Source organism: Pelodiscus sinensis, chromosome 1, assembly GCF_049634645.1.
Source record: "Pelodiscus sinensis isolate JC-2024 chromosome 1, ASM4963464v1, whole genome shotgun sequence".
NCBI lineage: Eukaryota > Metazoa > Chordata > Testudines > Trionychidae > Pelodiscus > Pelodiscus sinensis.
The window spans coordinates 80,813,507-80,832,689 of record NC_134711.1 but is presented as its reverse complement, the minus strand read 5'-3'; the positions used below and the strand labels follow the sequence as shown (position 1 = coordinate 80,832,689).

The window sequence follows — 19,183 nt, the reverse complement described above, 5'->3', positions numbered from 1 at the left end:
GTTAACCTCATGAATTCTTATTGGTTTCTTGACTATTCTGTAGTCCCTGAGGGGTGGGGCCAGCAGCCAGTGTGCTCCAGCCCCACTCCTGGGGAATCCCCTGCCACTCTGTGCTGCTGCCTCTGTATCAGAGGCATCAGCGCTGGGTGCTGGGCAGGAGCTGGTCTGCGAGGGGAGTCAGTTTAAAAAACAGCTCCCCTTGTGGACCGGCTTCCCATTGCCCCACGCTGCTGCCTCTGATACAAAGGCAGCAGTGTGAGGTGGCAGCTGCCCCTGTCCAGGGATTGGGCTGAATTCCCAGACCCGGCGCAAGCCAGGACTGAGTTGGGGCAGCCTGCTAAAAAATTTACTGGGTGGAGTGGGGGAGAGTACGTGTAGTCTAAAGACTACACAATTACATTCCTACAGTGTTGTCAAAATGGAATCTTAAGGTAATAGTGAGAGAGCCCCAAAAAATGCCCTTTGTAACAATATTAGGGGATTGAGAGATGGAAGGGGGTAATGAAAGTAGGGAAGCAAATGCCAAGTGTGCACTGGAGCCCAGCATGTGTGGAGAGCTATGCTGCCTATCCCACACTGTGCCATCTCGGTCTCTCCTCCCTCATCTGTGACGTCCTCTGTTTCTCTGAGATGTGTTAAACATAATAGCATGTTTTCCGGGGTCTGTCACAGTTGAACTGCACTCAGGCAATCCTCCAAAGGCTTATTAAAGGAAGGAGCTTCCTCTGTAGTAGAGATGCAAGCCCCATTTCTCAAGTAGGATGTGGCTGCAAACTTCTCCCTTTCTCTGTGCATCCTCTTGATAATAGGGTATGATGGGAAGGGGACATGGAAAGTGAAGGCCTTTAGCTTATTAACTTTTGTGAGAATTGGCTAGAGCTCCATTAGAGAAGCAGTCTCAGAGGGGTAGCTGTGTTAGTTTATAACTTTAAAAATGAGTGCTCCTCTGGCACTTATATATACACATACAGTCACAAGCTTCCGTGGGTAAAACACTTCATTGGATAAGTTGGAGTGAAAATACAGAATCCAGGGTGTAAATAACAGCAAAAAGCATTTTCCTGTCAATTGTAGGATCTGTGTTAATGAAACTAATTAAGTGGACTGAATATGTCCCATTCATAGCTTTTCATGTGGAAATGTGAATGTTAAAGGAAGGGGAAATTGATTTTGTACTGGTTAACCAGTTAATATCTTTAGTCAAGCCTAGGGTAACAGTGTCAAATTTAGAAATGAATTCAAGCTCTGCAGTCTCTTTCTGTAATTGATTACTGAAATTCCTTTATAGAAAAATGGCTACTTTTAAATCCATGATTGAGTGACCAGGGAGGTTAAAATGTTCTTCTACTGGTTTATGTGTGTTACCTCTTCGGATGTCTTATTTGTGTCCATTTGTCCTTTGTCACAGAGATTGTCCAGTGTGGCCAGTATACAGGGCAGAGGGGCATTGCTGGCACCTGATGGCATATATCACATTATGGGATGTGCAGATGTATGAGCCCCTGTTGTTGTGGCTTATGTGGTTAGTTCCTGTGATGGTGTTGCTTGTATAGATATGTGGACATAGTTGGTTATGGGGTTTGTTGCAGTGGTATGTTCCTGGGTCAGTGTATCTGAGGTGTATCAAGTTCAGATGCACTTGAGGGGGTTAAGATGGGGGCTCTAGGTATTGATCACTCTTATTCTGTTGTTTTCCTTGTTGGGCCTGTCTTGAAGTAGTTGACTTCTGGGTACTTGTCTGGTTCTGTCAATCTGTTTCTTCACTTCCCAAGGTGGGTATGTAAGTTTTAAGAATGCCTGATAAAGATCTTGTAGGTGTTTATCTATGTGGGATTGGCTGTAGGAAAGTGTTTCTCAACCAGTGGTACGAGTACCCTTAGGCTACATCTAGACTACAAGCAGATTTTTCAAAAAAGTAAGCTGCTTTTTCGAAAGAGTCTAGACACTCTCTTTCGAAAAAGCACAGTTTGCATGAGTACTTTCGAAATGAGTACTTTCGAACAAAGGCGTTATTCCTCGTAAAATGAGGTTTACCATGATCAAAAAAACTGCCGCGATCTTTTGATTTACTTTTGAAAGAACGCGGCTGCAGTCTAGATGCAGGTGAAGGTTTTTTTTTTTTTTTAAAAAAAGGCTACTTAAAAAAAAAAAACAACTCTGTAGTCTAGACTCACCCATATGGGTACTTGAGCAACGTCTGAGGGTATGTCAACACAACTGAAATTTGGAGGAAACTGAATTTTTATTTTAAGTTTTACAGAGCTTTATTAGTTTTGTACTTTTTACAGCCAAAAATTTCATCTCCCGCCAAATGTGTGGCAATGGTAGAAAAAAATTTAGTGTGTCTGAAAACTGTAGGTACTGGGGGTACTTATAATTTTTGTAAAGGGGTACTTTATAAAATAAAAGGTTGAGAAACACTGCTGTAGGCAATGTATCACAGCATGTAGGTAAGAATAGCAGTCAGTAGGTTTCTGATATAGGGTGGTGGTTATGGTGACCATCATTCATTTGAACTGTAATGTCAAGAAAGTGGGTGTCTTCTGTGGACTGGCTCAGGCTGAGGTTGATGGTGGGGTGGAAATTGTTGAAATCTCAGTGGAATTCTTCAAGGGTCTCCTTCCCATGGGTCCATATGACAAGGATGTCATCAATGTACTATACATAGAGGAAGGATGCTAGAGAATGGGAGCTGAGGAAAAGTTGTTCTAGGTCAGCCATAGAAATATTGGTACAGTAAACTTCCGATAATCCGGCACCTTTAGGACCTAGGGGGTGCTGGATTATCAGATATGCCGGACTATTGGAAGGGGGGGCTATGAGGGGGGTGGGGGGTGGAGGGATGCCACCCCAGACCTCTCATAGACCCCCTTCCGATAGTCCAGCTCTGCCCCAGGTGTCCCCGATTCAGCCGCTGCTGGTCAGTTTCAGCATTGGGAATTGGGAACGCCTGCAGCAGAGCAGCTGGGGTGCTGCCGGGTTGGTCCAGTAGCGCCACCCCTCAGCGCTGCAAGACCAACCCGGCAGCACCCCAGCTGCTCTTGGGGACGCCTGGGACAGAGCAGCTGGGGTGCTACCGGGTTGGTCCCGCAGCGCTGAGGGGTGGTGCTACGGGACCAACCCGGCAGCACCCCACCTGCTCTGCCCCGGGATTCCTGGAATCAGCCGCTGGTCAGTTTCAGCAGTGACTGAATCAGGGAAGCCAGGCGCAGAGCAGCTCCAATTGTCTGGCTGCTCGGAGCACTTGCAGGTTCCTGATGGTGCTGGACTATCAGGAGTGCCGGAGCATTGGATGCCGGACAAATGGAGTTTTACTGTATATTGTGGGGCCATGTAGGTACCCATAGCAGTGCTGCTACTTAAAGATATAAATTGTCCCCAAATTGTAAAGAAGCAGTTTCTCTATCATGCATTCTGTCTGATTTGTCAGAGCAGGGAATGCTGAAGGAGAATTGATAAAGATGGGGGGGCTCCCAACCCAAAAAAGATTCCCCACCCTTATTCTAGGGACTCAGAGCAGCTGCATCAAGAATGAAAGGTTATTTGAAAAGAACCAGAACTGTCACCCCTCTCCTCTAGTGAAAAATAAAACAGTTATAGTAAACCATTTTATTTATAAGTATTTATTTATTTTCAAAACTACCTTACTTGTAGTGTGAAACTATATTAAATTTCACGTGTGTGTGACATTTGAAATGATTAGAGGGATCTCAAAAAAATATTAGAATCTCTGGAAATCTCTTCTAGACATCTGAGTGGAAATCTCTAAAGAGTGAGTAACGTACCTATACATTTAAAATGTATTCTTCTTGAATTAATCTACATTTGAAACTGATTTTGTGAATTGTGCTCCCTAATTAAAGCCGCATCCACAATACCTCCATAATATAAATTTTTAAACATTTTTGTGTGGCCATGCTGATTTAAAAGGGCCCTAAGTTCCTAATGAGGTTGCTGCAACTTCAGCTGCAGTAGCAGCTGGAGCCCTGGGTTCCTCAAAATCACTACCAGAGTTCCAGAGACACATAATCAAGACACTGAACAGCTGGCTGGGACTATCCCTAGCTCTGTCCCTTCTGCCCAAACCCCACACCTGCAGGCCAAGAACCACCCCCAGCCTTGACCAGAGCTTGGCAAAGTCTGTCTTTAGCCCTGATAGTGGCTGTATCTAAATGAGCAAGGATACCCAAATCTGTAAATGCAGTAGCCATACTCAGATTTTTATTTTTTCAGCTAAGCAGGTTTTAAATAATCATTTTCTTAAAATCTGAATTGTAGGGACAGAAAAGCATAACGAGAAAAGCATGGAAATATTGAAATTGAATTGATTTAGCAATTTTTTGTTTACTTGCATCACTCAGTACTTCCATATAAAAATAAATATGATTTATCTTTAACCCAATTTAAAACACACTGTTTTGACAGATATTGTCATCAAATGCATAAATATGTTCTTGTTTCCTCATTACGTATACTATCTGTCATCTTTAAATCATACAATTATACTGCTAAATTGTTTGATAGACAATAAAAGAGCTTGATTAGAAAGTAACTGAAAAAAATTACTAGAGTATGTATAATTCAAGTAACTAAGGGAGCTCATCCTAATGCTTTTGGGGAGGGGAATCCAGTTTTTGGGTGTATCTGCTATTGTTAGCAACAAAGATACTGTAGTCAAGGAGTTAAAAAACTATTACTGACCTATTGGGAAATGGTCATTTTGCATAAGTTGTTTACACTAGAGATTTGGTTAGTTTGTTTCTTTGTGTGATTTTCTAGCCACTTGGTAGTGTCTTAATATCTATAACTCATTTTAAAAAAATGCATTCATGCCTCGTCTAGGTAAAGTCATAAGTACTCTTTGACTTGTAAAAGAAATTATATTTAGACAAGAGGGAAAATATTATTAACACTGTGAAATTAATGTCCTGACTTCTGCTGTTCTGCAACTAGGACGCCATTATGGAGCAGTAACATGTGAGGGATGCAAGGGATTCTTTAAAAGAAGCATACGAAAGAATTTAGTTTATTCATGCCGAGGGGCAAAAGACTGTGTTATTAACAAACATCATCGAAACCGATGTCAGTACTGTAGGCTGCAGAGATGCATCGCGTTTGGAATGAAACAGGACTGTAAGTATAAGAAAGATTTATAAATCTGGTAGGGTAAAAATATAGATGCATATACTACAGTATTTTCTCCATATGTATTAGGCATTCATGAGTGTGCTATGGAGAATATACTGTAATATACATGCAAATCAGGCTTTATTACTGTTAAGAAATAGTTAGATCATCTTCTCAAAGAATTATAAAAGTCCATTGTAACTCAAACTCTGAATTTTGACAGTTTGTCAAGGACTGAAATAACCTTTAAAAAACACAGCACAGAGTAAATAAGAATAAAGTATTATTCCTAGATGGGTGGCATCCATTTTCAGTGATAAATTGATTTGTAAATTTAGCATCTGAAGAAATTTTACATAACTCTACCTTCCTCTCATTTTGCCCGTCAATCATGGTAGCAGCAGTTTCTGCACTCTGCCTAGTATGCCCCTCAAAGGGAGGTATCTACTAGGCAGTGATTAGCAGGAACATATGACTTAATTTTTGCAGATCTAAGTTCTTTTATGACATTTCCTTTTGCTGGCAGATTTTAAGTATGTACATTCCAATAAACAGTGTACTTTTAAAAAAAATTATGGATTAATGTGGTTGTTTATTTTAATCCATCCTTTTTGTGACTTTTATGGTTTCACTGCCTTAAAATAGCCCCACAAAAGGAATCCCAAACTTATGCCAAGCTTTATGTACTTATATGTAGGCTGTTATATTATAATCACTAGTGAGTAGTAGCTTTAAGGTAGCCAGATGCATTGATACCTATTTTAATTCATGCATTGGGTTGAACCTATGATTTCAGGAGTGGGTGACCACACTCTTCCATTGTATAACTTGATTGAAGTAAATGGAGTTACACTATCTTAATATTCATATAATAGTTGGGAGTATAAGCTGGTACAGGCAGTCCCCGAGTTACGCGGATCCGACTTACGTCGGATCCGCAGTTACAAACGGGACTTTTCTCGCCCCGGAAGACGGGAGTGGTGGGATGTCCAGATGCGCCGCAGTCCGCCCCCCCATCCTCCGGGGCGAGAAAAGCTGCTCCCCATCTCCCTGGTCTTCAGGGAGACGGGGAGCAAAGCCTTGGAGCACGCCCACAGCAGGACAGCCCGGGCACGCTTGAGCTGTCCCCCTGCGGGCGTGCTCCGCGGCTTTGCTCCCCGTCTCCCGACCAGCAGACTAGGGAGATGGGGAGCAAAGCCTCGGAGCACGCCCGCAGTGGGACAGCCGCAGCGCGCCTGGACTGTCCCGCTGCCCGCATGCTCTGCAGCTTTGCTCCGCGTCTCCCAGGTCAGCAGACCAGGGAGACGGAGCAAAGCCATGGAGGACTTGGGTGGTCCCGCCACCCCCGTCTCCCTGGTCTGCTGGGGGGGGTGCAGCTAGTGCCTCCCCCCCAGCAGACCAGGCTTTTCTTGCCTACCCCTGGGGTAGAGCAGCTGGGGGCTGCCGGGTTGGTCCCGCAGCGCCGCTCCGGACCAACTCGGCAGCACCCCAGCTGCTCTGCCCCGGCGTCCTGATTCAGCCGCTGCTGGTCAGTTTCAGCAACGGCTGAATCAGGACGCCTGGGGCAGAGCAGCTGGGGTGCTGCTGGATTGCTCCAGTAGCACCGAGGAGCCGCGCTACTGGAGCAACCCAGCAGCACCCCAGCTGCTCTGCCCCAGGCGTCCCCAAGTCAACCGCTGCTGAAACTGACCAGCAGCTGACTACAGGAAGCCCGAGGCATAGTTGCTCTGCCCCAGGCTTCCTGGAATCAGCCGCTGATCAGTTTCAGCAGCAGCTGACTTGGGGACGCCTGGGTTTCTTAAGTTGAATCTGTATGTAAGTCAGAACTGGCGTCCAGATTCAGCCGCGGTTGAAACTGATCAGTTTCAGCAGCGGCTGACGCCAGTTCTGACTTACATACAGATTCAACTTAAGAACAAACCTACAGTCCCTATCTTGTACGTAACCCGGGGACTGCCTGTACATATTTTATGGCGCATATGATAAACTTTTTAGTGTTTTGGTTTTACAGTGACCAAACTAAATTTGTTGTAAGCATGTAAGTAGTTATTTCCTGTGAAGAAGAAGTTCTCCCTTGAGATCTTAAAATCAGGTTTGTAAGCAAGTTTTCAGTTGGCTTTGTTGTTTGAAGTCAGATATCTCCATGCAGAAGAATATTTTTTTAATTTATTTTAATGATGCTATATTTGTTGGCATGGAACCAAAAGGTTGAGTAGTTGTGGATTAAATTTCCAACAGAAGCATAAAAAGGAGACACTGTGACCCTCACTCTCTCAAAAAGGGAGAGGGGCATGTGAACTTAGCAGACTCAGACAATATGAAGCAAAAACGTCTCTCCATAAGGATCCTGACAGGTGAAAACTCCCTTGGGATCATTTTAATTTCTTTAAAATTATTGTTTTTTTGTATCTTTAGTCTTTGATTCTTTCACTGTTTTAGTAACCATAAAACAAGTGTTTATTTATCCAGAGTCATAGCTGATGATTTTATACATTTTTGTTATGCAATGTAGCTTCTAAATAAAAACACATACATTAAACAGCAGGCGCTTTCAGCAGTAATTGGAAGAAAAAGACACAGTATTTTTTATCATATCTCCAGTTCATGAATATTGGGTTGTCACCTAATAGTTACAAACCATTTTGTTAGCTGTTCAGTGTGAGAGGAAACCAATTGAAGTATCACGAGAAAAATCTTCAAACTGTGCAGCTTCTACGGAAAAGATCTACATCCGAAAAGATCTGCGCAGCCCACTAGCTGCAACACCAACTTTTGTAACGGACAATGAAACAGCAAGGTATGTAAATAGTGCTCAAGACTAATAGTTTCTTGATGTCAGCAACATCAGAACACTAAAGTTTGTACTTTTCCCCCTTCAGATCAACAGGACTGCTAGAGTCAGGAATGTTTGTAAATATTCATCAGTCTGGAATAAAAAGTGAGCCTACTGTGCTTATGACACAAGATAAGGTATGTGTTCACATGAATAAAATACTAAGGCTACATACACACTACAACCTAGAGGTGTGATTTCCCCAGCTTTCATAGACATATTTGTGTCTGTTCTTATTAAACTAGCATAAGTATAAACAGAATTGTAGCCGTAGTAGTAAAGTAGCAACAATGAAGGCATGCTTTTACTGTGCCGAGTATGTACACGCAGTCCTCTGATTCTTACCTGTTTTAGAAAATCTGGGACATAAACGCTACCTCTCTTTTTCATTTAAAAGTTGCTAGCTGTAGGAAGTTTTACTCCTCTTGGAAAAAGACTTTTTTTCTTGTATTTTGAATTCTGAGCACAGCAGGTTTTTTTCCTTTTAGCACTGACTGGTGGACTCATAGTATGTTAACAAACATATGGTCTTGGGTGGCCTCTCTGAATTATTCATCTTCAATTTAATTTTTGCGTTCACATACTGATTATTTGAAAATAGGACTCAGATTTGGTGACCTGCAATCCCTTACCGAGGTAGCTATCGCTCTGTCTGAATGCATTTCACAAATACCTTTAGTAGTAAAGTTCTCCCTGAATCATGTAAACGCTCAGAAAACTAAATATTGTTTCAGAATTCACAACATAGTCATTGCGGTAAAAAAGGAAATGTAGTTTCTTAAATTCATACAGAGATGTTGAAGCACTTTTTAGGATGTCATGGTTAACATGCCTCTTCAGTATTGTGTGGAAGGCCTGTGCAGAACCTCTGGAAAGGCAAACCAGGATGATGGTCCCAGAAGGAAACCAGAAGCCGTGTTCCAACTATGAGGGGTGGGAGAAATCACACTTCTCAGCATCCCTAGCAAAACCTATGCCAGGGTGCTGGAGAAGAGGTAATAATGCCTGTTAGTTGAATCCCAGATTCAGAAGGAACAGTGCAGAGTCTGTCCCTGTTGTGAAGCAACAGACCAGCTCTTTGCTCTCTTGTAGATATTTGAGGGATTGTGGGACTTTGCTAATCTGGTCTATCTTTTTTGTAGACCTGAAGAAGGCATATAACCATGTTCCCTGAGATGTCTTGTAGGAAGTGCTGTGGGAGTAGGAGGTGCGAGTGTTGCTTTTGTGTGCTATCCAGTCCCTCTATTCTCAGAGCGCGAGATGTGATTGTATTCTTAAGATTGTCAAGTTTTTGTTCAAGGTGGGCATTGGACTCCACCAAGGGTGCATCTTGTCCCCACTCCTGTTTATGATTTTCATGGACAGGATAACAAGGTGAGCTGAGCTGTGGAGTATCCAGTACAGGAACTTGCAGGTGGCCTCTCTGCTGTTTGCAGGTGATGTTTTTTTGCTTCCCCAGATTATGATCTCCACCATGCACTTGAATGTTTCGCAGATGAGTGTGAAGTGATTAGGATGAGGATCAGCTCTCTCCAAGAGAGGGAAGAGCTGCTGCCCTTAGTGAAGAGTTCAAGTATCTAGGAGTTTTGTTCACAAGTGATAAGTGAGAGAGTGAGATTAACCAATGGATTGGTGTGGCAGACGCTGTACCAGTCTGTGGTGGTGAAGTGGGAGATCAGTTCTCGAACAAAGCTCTCAGTTTACAGGTCATTGTACATCCCCATTTTCACCTATGGTCATGAAAAGGGCTCGCCGAACCGTGGCAAGCCCCGCTCGCCAGCCGCGCTGTCTGGCGATCTGCACATGCGCAGGGCAATCTGCACATATGCAGATCGCCTGAACCTAGCTCTTCCGGGTTGCAGTCTACTTGCCACAGGCGAGTAGATTGCATTATTTGTCGAGCCCTGGTCATGAATTTTGGGAAATGACCAAAAGGACAAAATTCAGGGTACCAGCGGAGGAAATTAGCTTTATCTGGAAGGTGGTGGGGCTTACTCTGAGACTGGGTGAGGAGCTTGGCTATTCAGGAGAGCCATGGAGTTGAACTGCTACTTCTCCAGGTTGGGAGGAGCCAGCTGAGGTGGTTGAGGCACCTAATAAGGGCACCCCATGAGAAGCTTCCTTTGGAACTGAGTGACAGTTTGCACTGGGAGGAAGAGGCCCCAAGGCCACACTGATGGGATCATATCTCCTGGCTGGCTTGGGAATTCCTCAGGAGGAGATGGGACCTGTTACAGAAGAAGGGGAGGTCTGGGCCGCCCTACTGTCCATGCTGCCACCACAACTCTCACCATTAAAAGTGGCACAAAGGAAAAGAAAGACTTTTCTTAAATTTAAACAGAAGTCAGGTCAGGCAGCAATTCAAACCCTTAATGTACCCAGTATGATAATAAATGATAGCTAAATAATATCCTTATTCCCCATAAATATTTTAGACTGATTTTTTTTTCTTATTCCCACTTTCATCTGAGTTCTGATGGTTCTTCATTTATGCTAACTTTTTTCTTTCTTTAACTGATGTCCAGTTTTTTTATTTTGCTCTCATGCACTTTACCCTGCTTACTGCACTTGGGAAAGTTCTGGTCAAATGATGTTTTTTCCCTTTATGGGCAGGCCAGTGAAAATGAGAGTATGAATGAGTAAATAAACTTAAGAGGGCAGCTTTGTTGTTACGTGTTGTAGGTATGCGTGCTCTTTTCTTCAAATAATTTTTGGTGAAGTAAAGGTTGATTGCTGGCTGGTTGCTACCGTAAGCTACTGGGTACTTTGTGGGCTATTTAGCAGCTAAATCAAGAAGTAAAAAGAAATTATATCTTGTTGTAGTAGTCTGGCTTCCCTATATACCTGTACTGACATAACTTCTCATTCATTCCTTCATCATAAATATCCTCCCTGAACTTCTGACTGGCTCACAAAACTGTAGAACATAAGAAGGAAGTCTTACGTATGTAATGCTGAAAAGATCATGTTCAGTTCCATAGACCTAAGTGTTAATGATTATTTGAACAGTGACTCAGGGTGGTATAGACAATAAGGGTGTGTCTAGACTATAGCTTCCTTCTTCCGCAAAAGCCTATGCAAATGAAGTGTAGATTAGCATATTGCCGCATAATTATTTTTTTCAGGAAGAACGGCTCTTGTGCAAGATGGGATTTTGTGCAAAAATGACTCAATTATGCAAATGAAGCACAGCAATATGCTAATCTGTGCTTCATTTGCATAGGCTTTTACGGAAGAAGGAAACTGTGTAGATGTAGCCCATGTGCTTGCCAGATATATCACACTCGGGATCCTGCTGGGAATCCTGGCCCCAGTACTCACTCGTTCCGTGTGGGAGACTTAGCCTCTCTTGTATGTAGAACACTTTCAAGTAAGTACTCTGAATTGATCATGGAAGAAGATCTGCTTAATTGGGTACAGTACTGCCAGAAGAGAAACATTTTCTATCTTTCTCCCCAAATGCTGCAGAGACTTTCAGTAATTCCAAGATCTCCTGTGTAGAGTAGCAGGTGAACTTCACATCCCCCTTGAGGAAGTACTGGAACATGAAACAACAGCTACCAGGCATCCTTCACTCATTGGTATTAAGTAGGGAATCAGTGTTCCCTCTAAGATGCATGTCAGCACAGATTCAACGGTTATTAATCAGCCTCACCCAGTCAGTGGCCCAGGGCTGACTGACAGAGCAGGGCTGATAAATCACGTGTGAAGCTGTGCTGCCATGCAGCTTAGAGAGACCACTTGTAGGGGTGCCCTCCCATTCAATACTGCCATTCTTTGACCAGCTCAACCAGTTGGGCATACTCCAGCCATGTGCCTGCCTACTGCCAAGGGGGCAGAAAAGAGATATTTTGTACCAGTTAAGGCAGGAGTAGGCAATAATTTTTGATGAGGGGCCACTCCAAGAATTTGGAAAGTGGTTGAGGGCTGCGCTGTTCCATGACGTTAAATGGAGGAGGTGCGGGGCCTGGGATGAAGGTTGGGTGCAGAAGGGAGCTTGGGGTATGGGAGGGATTTTGGATGAAGGAGGCAGTTGTGACCTGGGGCACTGGACTGGGGTATAGGGTGTTGACCTAGGGCAGGGATTTGGGGCAGGGTATTGGGGTGCCAGATCTGGAAAGGGATATGGGTACAGGAGGGGGCCAAGAGGATTTGGGTATGTGGAGTGGGGGGCAGAGGGTCGGAGAAGGGAGGAACTCAGGTGCCAAAGGTAGGCTCTGCCAGGAGACTTACCAGCCAGCAGTGGTTCCTGAATCAGCCTCTCTGCCTGCCCCACCCCCGCACAGGCTGCAGCCATGTGCTCTGGAGCCCCTTGTGCTTCATGGCTGCCTGTTATTGAGATAGGCAGCTCCCATTGGCCAGTGTCTGGCCAGAAACTGGGCAATGGGATTGTGCGGGGGATGGGAGCAGCTCCTGAAGCTTCCCTCCGGACTCTCAGTTTTTAAAGAAAAACTATCCCACAGCCATGTTTCTGAACAGTGTCTATAAAAGCACGAGTGGTGTGGAGAGGATGCATAAAGAAAAGTTCTTCATTAGTTCCCATAATAGAAGGACTAGAGGACACCAAATGAAATGAATGGGTAGCAGGCTTCAAACTAATAACAGAAAGTTCTTCTTCACAAAGCAAATAGTCAACCTGTGGAACTTCTTGCTGCAGGAGGCTGTGAAGGCTAGAACTATAACAGAGTTTAAAGAGAAGTGAGATAAAGTCATGGAGGTTGGGTCCATGGAGTGCTATTAGCCAGGGGGTAGAAATGGTGTCCCTGGCCTCTGTTTGTGGAAGGCTGGAGATGGATGGCACGAGACAAATGGCTTGGTCACTGTCTTCGGTCCATCCCCTCCAGGGTACCTAGTGTTGGCCGCTGTCGGCAGACAGGCTATTGGGCTAGATGGACCTTTGGTCTGACCCAGTACGGCCATTCTAAGCTCAGGGCTCAGGGTCAGGGGTCTCACTGGACCACCTTGATTTTCAAGCACACCTGCTCCTGGGTGGCCAGGCTGGCAGCTATCCTGCCCTAGACGGCCACTTTCCTGTGCCTAGTGCGGAGGTCGTGGATGAGGTCCACGATGTCTGCACTAGACCAGGCGGGCGCCCACCTCTTGCGGACCTGGGCAGGCTCCCGGGAGCCGCCAACCTGGTCCCGGGAAGAGGCGGAGGGCTGGGTGGCAGCGGGTGGCTGGCTCGAGCCGTGCCAGGTGCAGGGTCTGCTGGCTTGGTGCTGGCAGGCTTGCACCTGGCACAGGCACCATAGCCAGCCCATGCCCTGTTAAGGACTCCGGGGCCGGGAGGGGGGGCAGAAGAGTTTCCCTGGTGGCGCCCAGAGTGGCCACCAGGGAAAGCTGGGGAGGGCTAGCCTCCCACTAGTTCGAATTAAGTGGCTACACAGCTCTTAATTTGAACTACTTAATTCGAACTAGGCATTAGTCCTCGTGGAATGAGGTTTACCTAGTTCGAATTAAGCGCTCCGTTAGTTCGAATTAAGTTCGAACTAGCGGTTTGCTAGTGTAGCACCTATCAAAGTTAATTTGAACTAACGTCCGTTAGTTCAAATTAACTTTGTAGTGTAGACATACCCTCAGTGCCTATGGAGGCAGGCTCAATGGCTACAAGTATTGTCATGCAGAGGGGATCGTGGTTTTATCCCTTGATTTCCCCAGGGAGACACAAAATACCATTGAGAACTCCCTTTTAACAAATTATATATTTTTAATCAGAAAACAGACAATTCCCTCCACCCCCTCAAAGATTCAAAAGCCATACCTCAGTGACTAGATATCTATCCACCAGCACCCGTGCATAAATTCTGCTGCCTGCCATCCACATCATAATACAAGATTTCCCAGTTTTTCTAAAGGAAGATGTATGAACCACCATGCAAGTGCCAAAGGACCTAACAATCTCTCACTCCGGTTCCACCTTCACATCCTTCCTCCTCATGCAAATCTGTTAGAAAAAAAATATTTCTGAGGAACCATCAACCTACCATTTGGCGGTTGTTTAGCACTCTTTATACCAGGTTAGTCAGTACAGGCTCTTCACCAAAGTTATTTTTGTCATGGTGATCTATCTCAGCTGTTATGGGGTCCTTATATTTCCCTTTCTTGACGACTGGCTCTTAGCAGCATGATCCAGAGATGAAGCTCAGATCTCAGCCTCCATGTTCCTGAGACTACTTTCCTTGCTTTCAGTTGGCCTCTGTGTTGAAAAATTAACTTTGGTTTCCACACAGTCCATAGACTTCATGATGCCATCATCAGCTCAATCAAAGTACAGACATACCTACCAAAGGTCAGATTCTGACTCTGGAAGAACTTGTTGCCTAATGGGCAACAATTCTGGGTCCTGGCCAGTACTGCCAATCCTTCTTTGGCCGTATACACGTCACAGACTTCACTCGCATCCATTTTCACAACCACCAGATGTAACTCCAGAAGAGTTTACTCACACATGTGGTATGTCATAAACCTAATGCTGATATTTCCCCGTTGAGGTACTTTGGTCTCTCCAATGGTGGACAGACCCATAACATCAGGGATCTACTTTTCCCCTCCTTCTTGAACAGGACAGTCATTGATTCTTCCCTCATTGCGTGGAGAGAACATGAGATATTACATGAAACAAGGAACATTGATTCCTCAGAAATTCAGGATGCAAATCAATGTTCTTGAACTCAGGGCTGTAAGAAAGGCATATGTAACATTTTCCCCATCTATCCCCTCCGATCATGTTCCCGTCATATTGGACAATACCGCCACTGTTTGTTTATTATCAACAAACCAAGGGGGCAGGAAATCAACTGTTTTGTGTGGGGAAGTAGTCAATCTATGGAACTGGTGCATCACCCAGAGGATGCTGCTATCTGCATTCTATCTTCTAGGGACTCAGAATATGACTGCAGACCTTCTTAGCAGCAAACTTGTGTCTGATCACAAGTGGAAATTCCACAACACTGTAGTAAGCAACATCTTCAACTGATGAGCGTCTCCAATTGGAGACAACTTTGCCTTCCATTTCAACAAATGCAGCACATACTGTTCCTGGCAAGGTATATGTCTCCAATCTCAAGATGATACTCTCATATTACACTAGTCAGATTGGATCAGCTACACCTTTCCCCCCTCAAATACTTCTGCCAGGAGTACTCAACAAGAGTAGGTGAGAGAGAGGAGCAGTGGTTATTCTGATCACCCAATTCTGGGTTTCTCAGCCTCCTCCAAATGTCTGCCCATCCTCCCCTTCCCCTGAGCTGCAAATGCAACATCACTGCACGATCCGACTTTTGGCCTGCAGACACTTCACCTTCCAGTGTGACATTTGGAAGGGTTTCTTCTCTAGAATGGGCATATTCATTGGAAGTGCAAAGCATGCTATCAAACAGTAGGAAAGAGTTCTCTATGAATTCCTCCTGGGCCAAATAGAATCGCTTTACCTCCTGGGCCCAACAGAAAAGGCTTTCCTCAGAAGATGTGGAGATTCCCCTTCTTTTGGATTTCTTTCTGTCCTTAAAAAAATGGTATTCATCCTCAGTTCTCTGAAAGCCCAGTTAGGAGCAGTTAACACCTTACGTACTCCCGCCCTCCTGGAAGGGTATTCTGTATTTACACACTTGTGTGCTAAGTTTCGGAAAGGTCTCATCAGAACTTTTCCCACCTGCACAACCTATCATTCACCAGCGGGACCTCCACCTCTTTATATTAGCACTAATGAAACAGTCCTGTGGGCCGCTGGGTTTGCTTTATGTTCCTCTTTTCTATCCCAGATTTCTACCAAAGGTTGTATACCAGTTTCATCTGAACTAACCCATCCACTTACCTGCTTTCTTTCCAAAGCCTCATGTCTCAGAAGAGGAAGAATGACATCACTCCATCCATGTCCCCTAGGCTTGACCTTCTATCTGCAGAGGACAAGACCGATCAGGAAGTCTCCTAAGTTGTTTCACAGTATTGGAGAGAATTAATAGTCATGCAGTTTCTCCCAGAGAATCTCCAGTATATTTTGGGTGTATTACACTATGGTATCAGTTGTCAGGACTGATTTCCACCTGTTGGGGTGAGGGCCCATTCCACAAGAGCCCATGGCCACCCTCCATGATGTGCTGCTTTGAGACATTGTAAAGTGGCCACATGGAGTTCCGTCCCCATTTTCACTACATATTACACCTTGGTGCAGAACTCTGTGTTGGATGTCTCATTCAGCATGGCTGTCCTCCACTCAACTCTTTCCTCCTCCAACTTAGGTACTATGTGTTACTCACTCATGGTGAAATACAATAGAGACAATCGCTCAAAGAAGATGAGGAGGTTTCTTACCTGGAATTGGAAGTTCTTTAGTACTTATCTGTAGTGCACTTCTCAACTTCCTTCCCTTTAGCTGCGGATCTCTTGGTTTTGCAATGGAGAAGAAACTGGAGACACGATCAGTGCTCTCTGGCCTTTATCATCTCAGATAAAGCCATGAGGCGTGGCAAAGGTGCATGAGTGGAGCAACTACAATACTATTTTAAAATTGTGCCCACTGAGGGCACATGATGTTCATGCATAAACCCTAGATGGAATACAGGTAAGGGCTACATATCTCAAAGAACCTCCATTTGCAAATTAGTAACTTCCTCTTTCACCCATTTAGTTGTTGCATCTTTTAGTGCTTTAGATGAGATACGCCACACGTTTTGATGGGCATATATAGGGCACATAGATCTTGTGAGTTGTGTTGTGGGAAGTATTGTTCATTGTAGCAATGCAGCTATATATGGAGGTTTTGCATCTGTTATTTTGGCAGGTCTGGTGCCACTTTAAATGTGTTTGAGTTTGTCTGTTGGAAGGTTGCTTCTGACGATAAGTTTGGTGACATTGCAGTTTGTTTGAAGACCAGAAGAGGGAGTTCAAGAAAAATTTATTTCAGGATAGGTCCCCAGTTGTTTAATGAAAACCCTGTATTGATGTGTGGGAAGACAGTGACAGTTAGGTGTGTATAGTCAGAATGTGTCCCCTGAACAGAAATTGAAGCATATTTTCTGGGTATTTGGGTGGCCCTTTCCATGATTCAGTCGTTTTCTCTGGCAGAGCGCCCTTGTGCAGTGAAGATAGTTTTCAGTTTATTAAAGTGTTTATCTAGACTTTTTTCCTTGAAGCATATTCTGTGGTATCTGGATGCCTTGCTGTAGATAAAAGATTTCTTGGAAGGTTTGGGATGTTTACTGGATCTGTAACAGTAAGTATGGTGCTCTGTGATCATCTTATAAATGGCTGTCTGTATTGTTCCCTTGTAGTGATGACCTGGAAGTTGATGCTGATATCAGAATATTTGTTTTGGGTGTTGAAGTGGTGAGAAGTTGAGAAAGTTTAGGTCATCTGTTCTGAGGATGAAAATATCATCAATGTATCCCAGATATATCACTGGTTTTGTGATGTATTTGTCAGAAATTCTTTTCAAGATGACCCATAAAAAGATTGACATATTAGGGAGCCAGTCTAATAGCCATGACTGTTACCATGGTTTGGACAAAATGTTTGTTGTTTTAATGTAAAATTGTTATGGGTGAAGATGAGTTTGGTAACATTTCGGGTTGTATATCTGAGTGTTGTCCATTGTCCTGTAGATATCTGTGGGAGGAGTGATGCTTGCCACTCCTTTAATTGCTTAACCAATTAAACATTATGTTTAACTGGTTAACCAATTATATGGGATTTGACATCCCTAGTTGGTGACAGGCCTGGCCCAGGTGCACTGTAGGCAGGGGGCGCTCCAATCCAGCCAGAGCAGCCTTTGCCATTGGTGGGGGAGGACAGTGTAGCCTGACTTGAATGCTCCAGCCATCCTCCTTTTAATCAGCTAACCAGTTAACCAATTAAATGGGATTTTACATCCCTAGTAGGATATTACTGTTAAGGTGGCAAAGTATGATGTTCTAAGGGATGTTGAAATAATGGAATTTCTGGAGAAAGTCGGTTATGCCCTGGAGGAAACTGGCTCTTTGTTTGGTAAATGAATTGAGGAAGGTTTCTATGACTCTTAATATTCCTTCAGTAAGAAAGCCATGGCCAGATATGATGGTTCTGCCTGAGTTCTCTTGTTTTTGTATCTTGGGAAGTATGTGGAAGATCACTGGGGTGAGCTCATGGGGATGAATTTGTAGAGTTTCTATTGAGTTATTTGGAGAAGTATTTGATGATACCCTTAAATTCCTGAGTGAATTGTGGCATGGGGTCATCTTTAACATCAGTATAGTAGGTGACATCAGAGAGTTGTCATTTGGCCTCATTGATGTAATCAAAACTTAAGGACCACAAGGGTGCCCCTTTGTCTACTGGTTTGATCACTAAACAAACAGTGCCAGTGACCTTTTTCCAAAGGGGAATTCCACCACTATTCTGCACTTGCTCAGCCTAGGGTTGAACTGATCCTTACTGCTGTCCAAGCTGAGGTTGTATGACTTCCTGAGCTATGGGAGCAAGGGATGGGCTAGATCTCCCAAGATCACAATTGGTAGTTTAACATCACCAACGGTTATTTTGCAGTCTGAAAAGAAAGTCACTCCTTGTCAATAGTCATTGTTGCTCAAAAGGCTTCTGCCAGGTATCTATGGAACGTTTTGGACATAGTGGTGGGGTCACCACTGTGAATCACATGCAGCTCCTCATAAAAGCAGCATGTCTGTGGGGCAGAACCAGAACAATTGTTAACCTCCCTTTTCTTATTAATGCGCTTACTAAAGGTCCTTTATTTTCACACAGTAGTGCTGTTTGTCCCTTGTGTAGTTCTTCTCCCTTACGCCCATCTCTTGGCGTAGATGTCAGTATTTCTTCTGCTGGATCATGCTCTGCCTGCACAGACTCTTCTACCCACACAGCAGTAAGATCCATCACCTCTTGTGTACGCCAAGATGGAGCCTGTTTGCAGCCTTGAGCCTCCATGATCAACTGTGTTGGCAAGCTCATGCTGATCCAAATAGGAAATGAAAATTCAAAAGTTCCTGGGGCTTTAACAGGAAAGAAGATGTTTCCTGTGTACCTATCTGAGATGCTGTGGAGTTGAAAGCATTTTCCAAAGGGGTCACAGGAGAGCACTGTGGGACACCTCCTGGAAGCCAATTCATTTGAATTGCACATTGCAGTGTCTACACTATCTCCATGTCGACCTGGGGATGTCAAGTCAATCACTGCACCTCTCATGTAGGTGGAGTACAGAAAGCAACTTCGATTGATAGAATGAACTTTGTGTAG

General features: G+C 44.2%; 1 protein-coding gene and 1 long non-coding RNA gene across 10 annotated transcripts in view; one reads left to right on the top strand and one right to left on the bottom strand.

The window, feature by feature from the left end:
- The window catches only part of NR2C1 (nuclear receptor subfamily 2 group C member 1), a 114,897-nt gene that overhangs the window by 53,170 nt on the left and 42,544 nt on the right, over window positions 1-19,183 (top strand). For all 9 annotated transcript variants that reach the window (XM_075933450.1, XM_075933426.1, XM_075933460.1 and 6 more), the window contains 3 exons: window positions 4,954-5,133; window positions 7,777-7,924; window positions 8,007-8,097. In XM_075933450.1, the coding sequence (XP_075789565.1) occupies window positions 4,954-5,133; window positions 7,777-7,924; window positions 8,007-8,097 (419 nt within the window). The remainder of the gene's footprint in view (window positions 1-4,953; window positions 5,134-7,776; window positions 7,925-8,006; window positions 8,098-19,183) is intronic.
- The window catches only part of LOC112545005 (uncharacterized), a 48,733-nt gene that overhangs the window by 6,618 nt on the left and 22,932 nt on the right, over window positions 1-19,183 (bottom strand). The window contains exons 3-4 of the long non-coding RNA XR_012905176.1: window positions 15,774-15,855; window positions 13,722-13,904 (exon numbers count right to left, since the gene is read on the bottom strand). This is a non-coding gene — a long non-coding RNA (uncharacterized LOC112545005). The remainder of the gene's footprint in view (window positions 1-13,721; window positions 13,905-15,773; window positions 15,856-19,183) is intronic.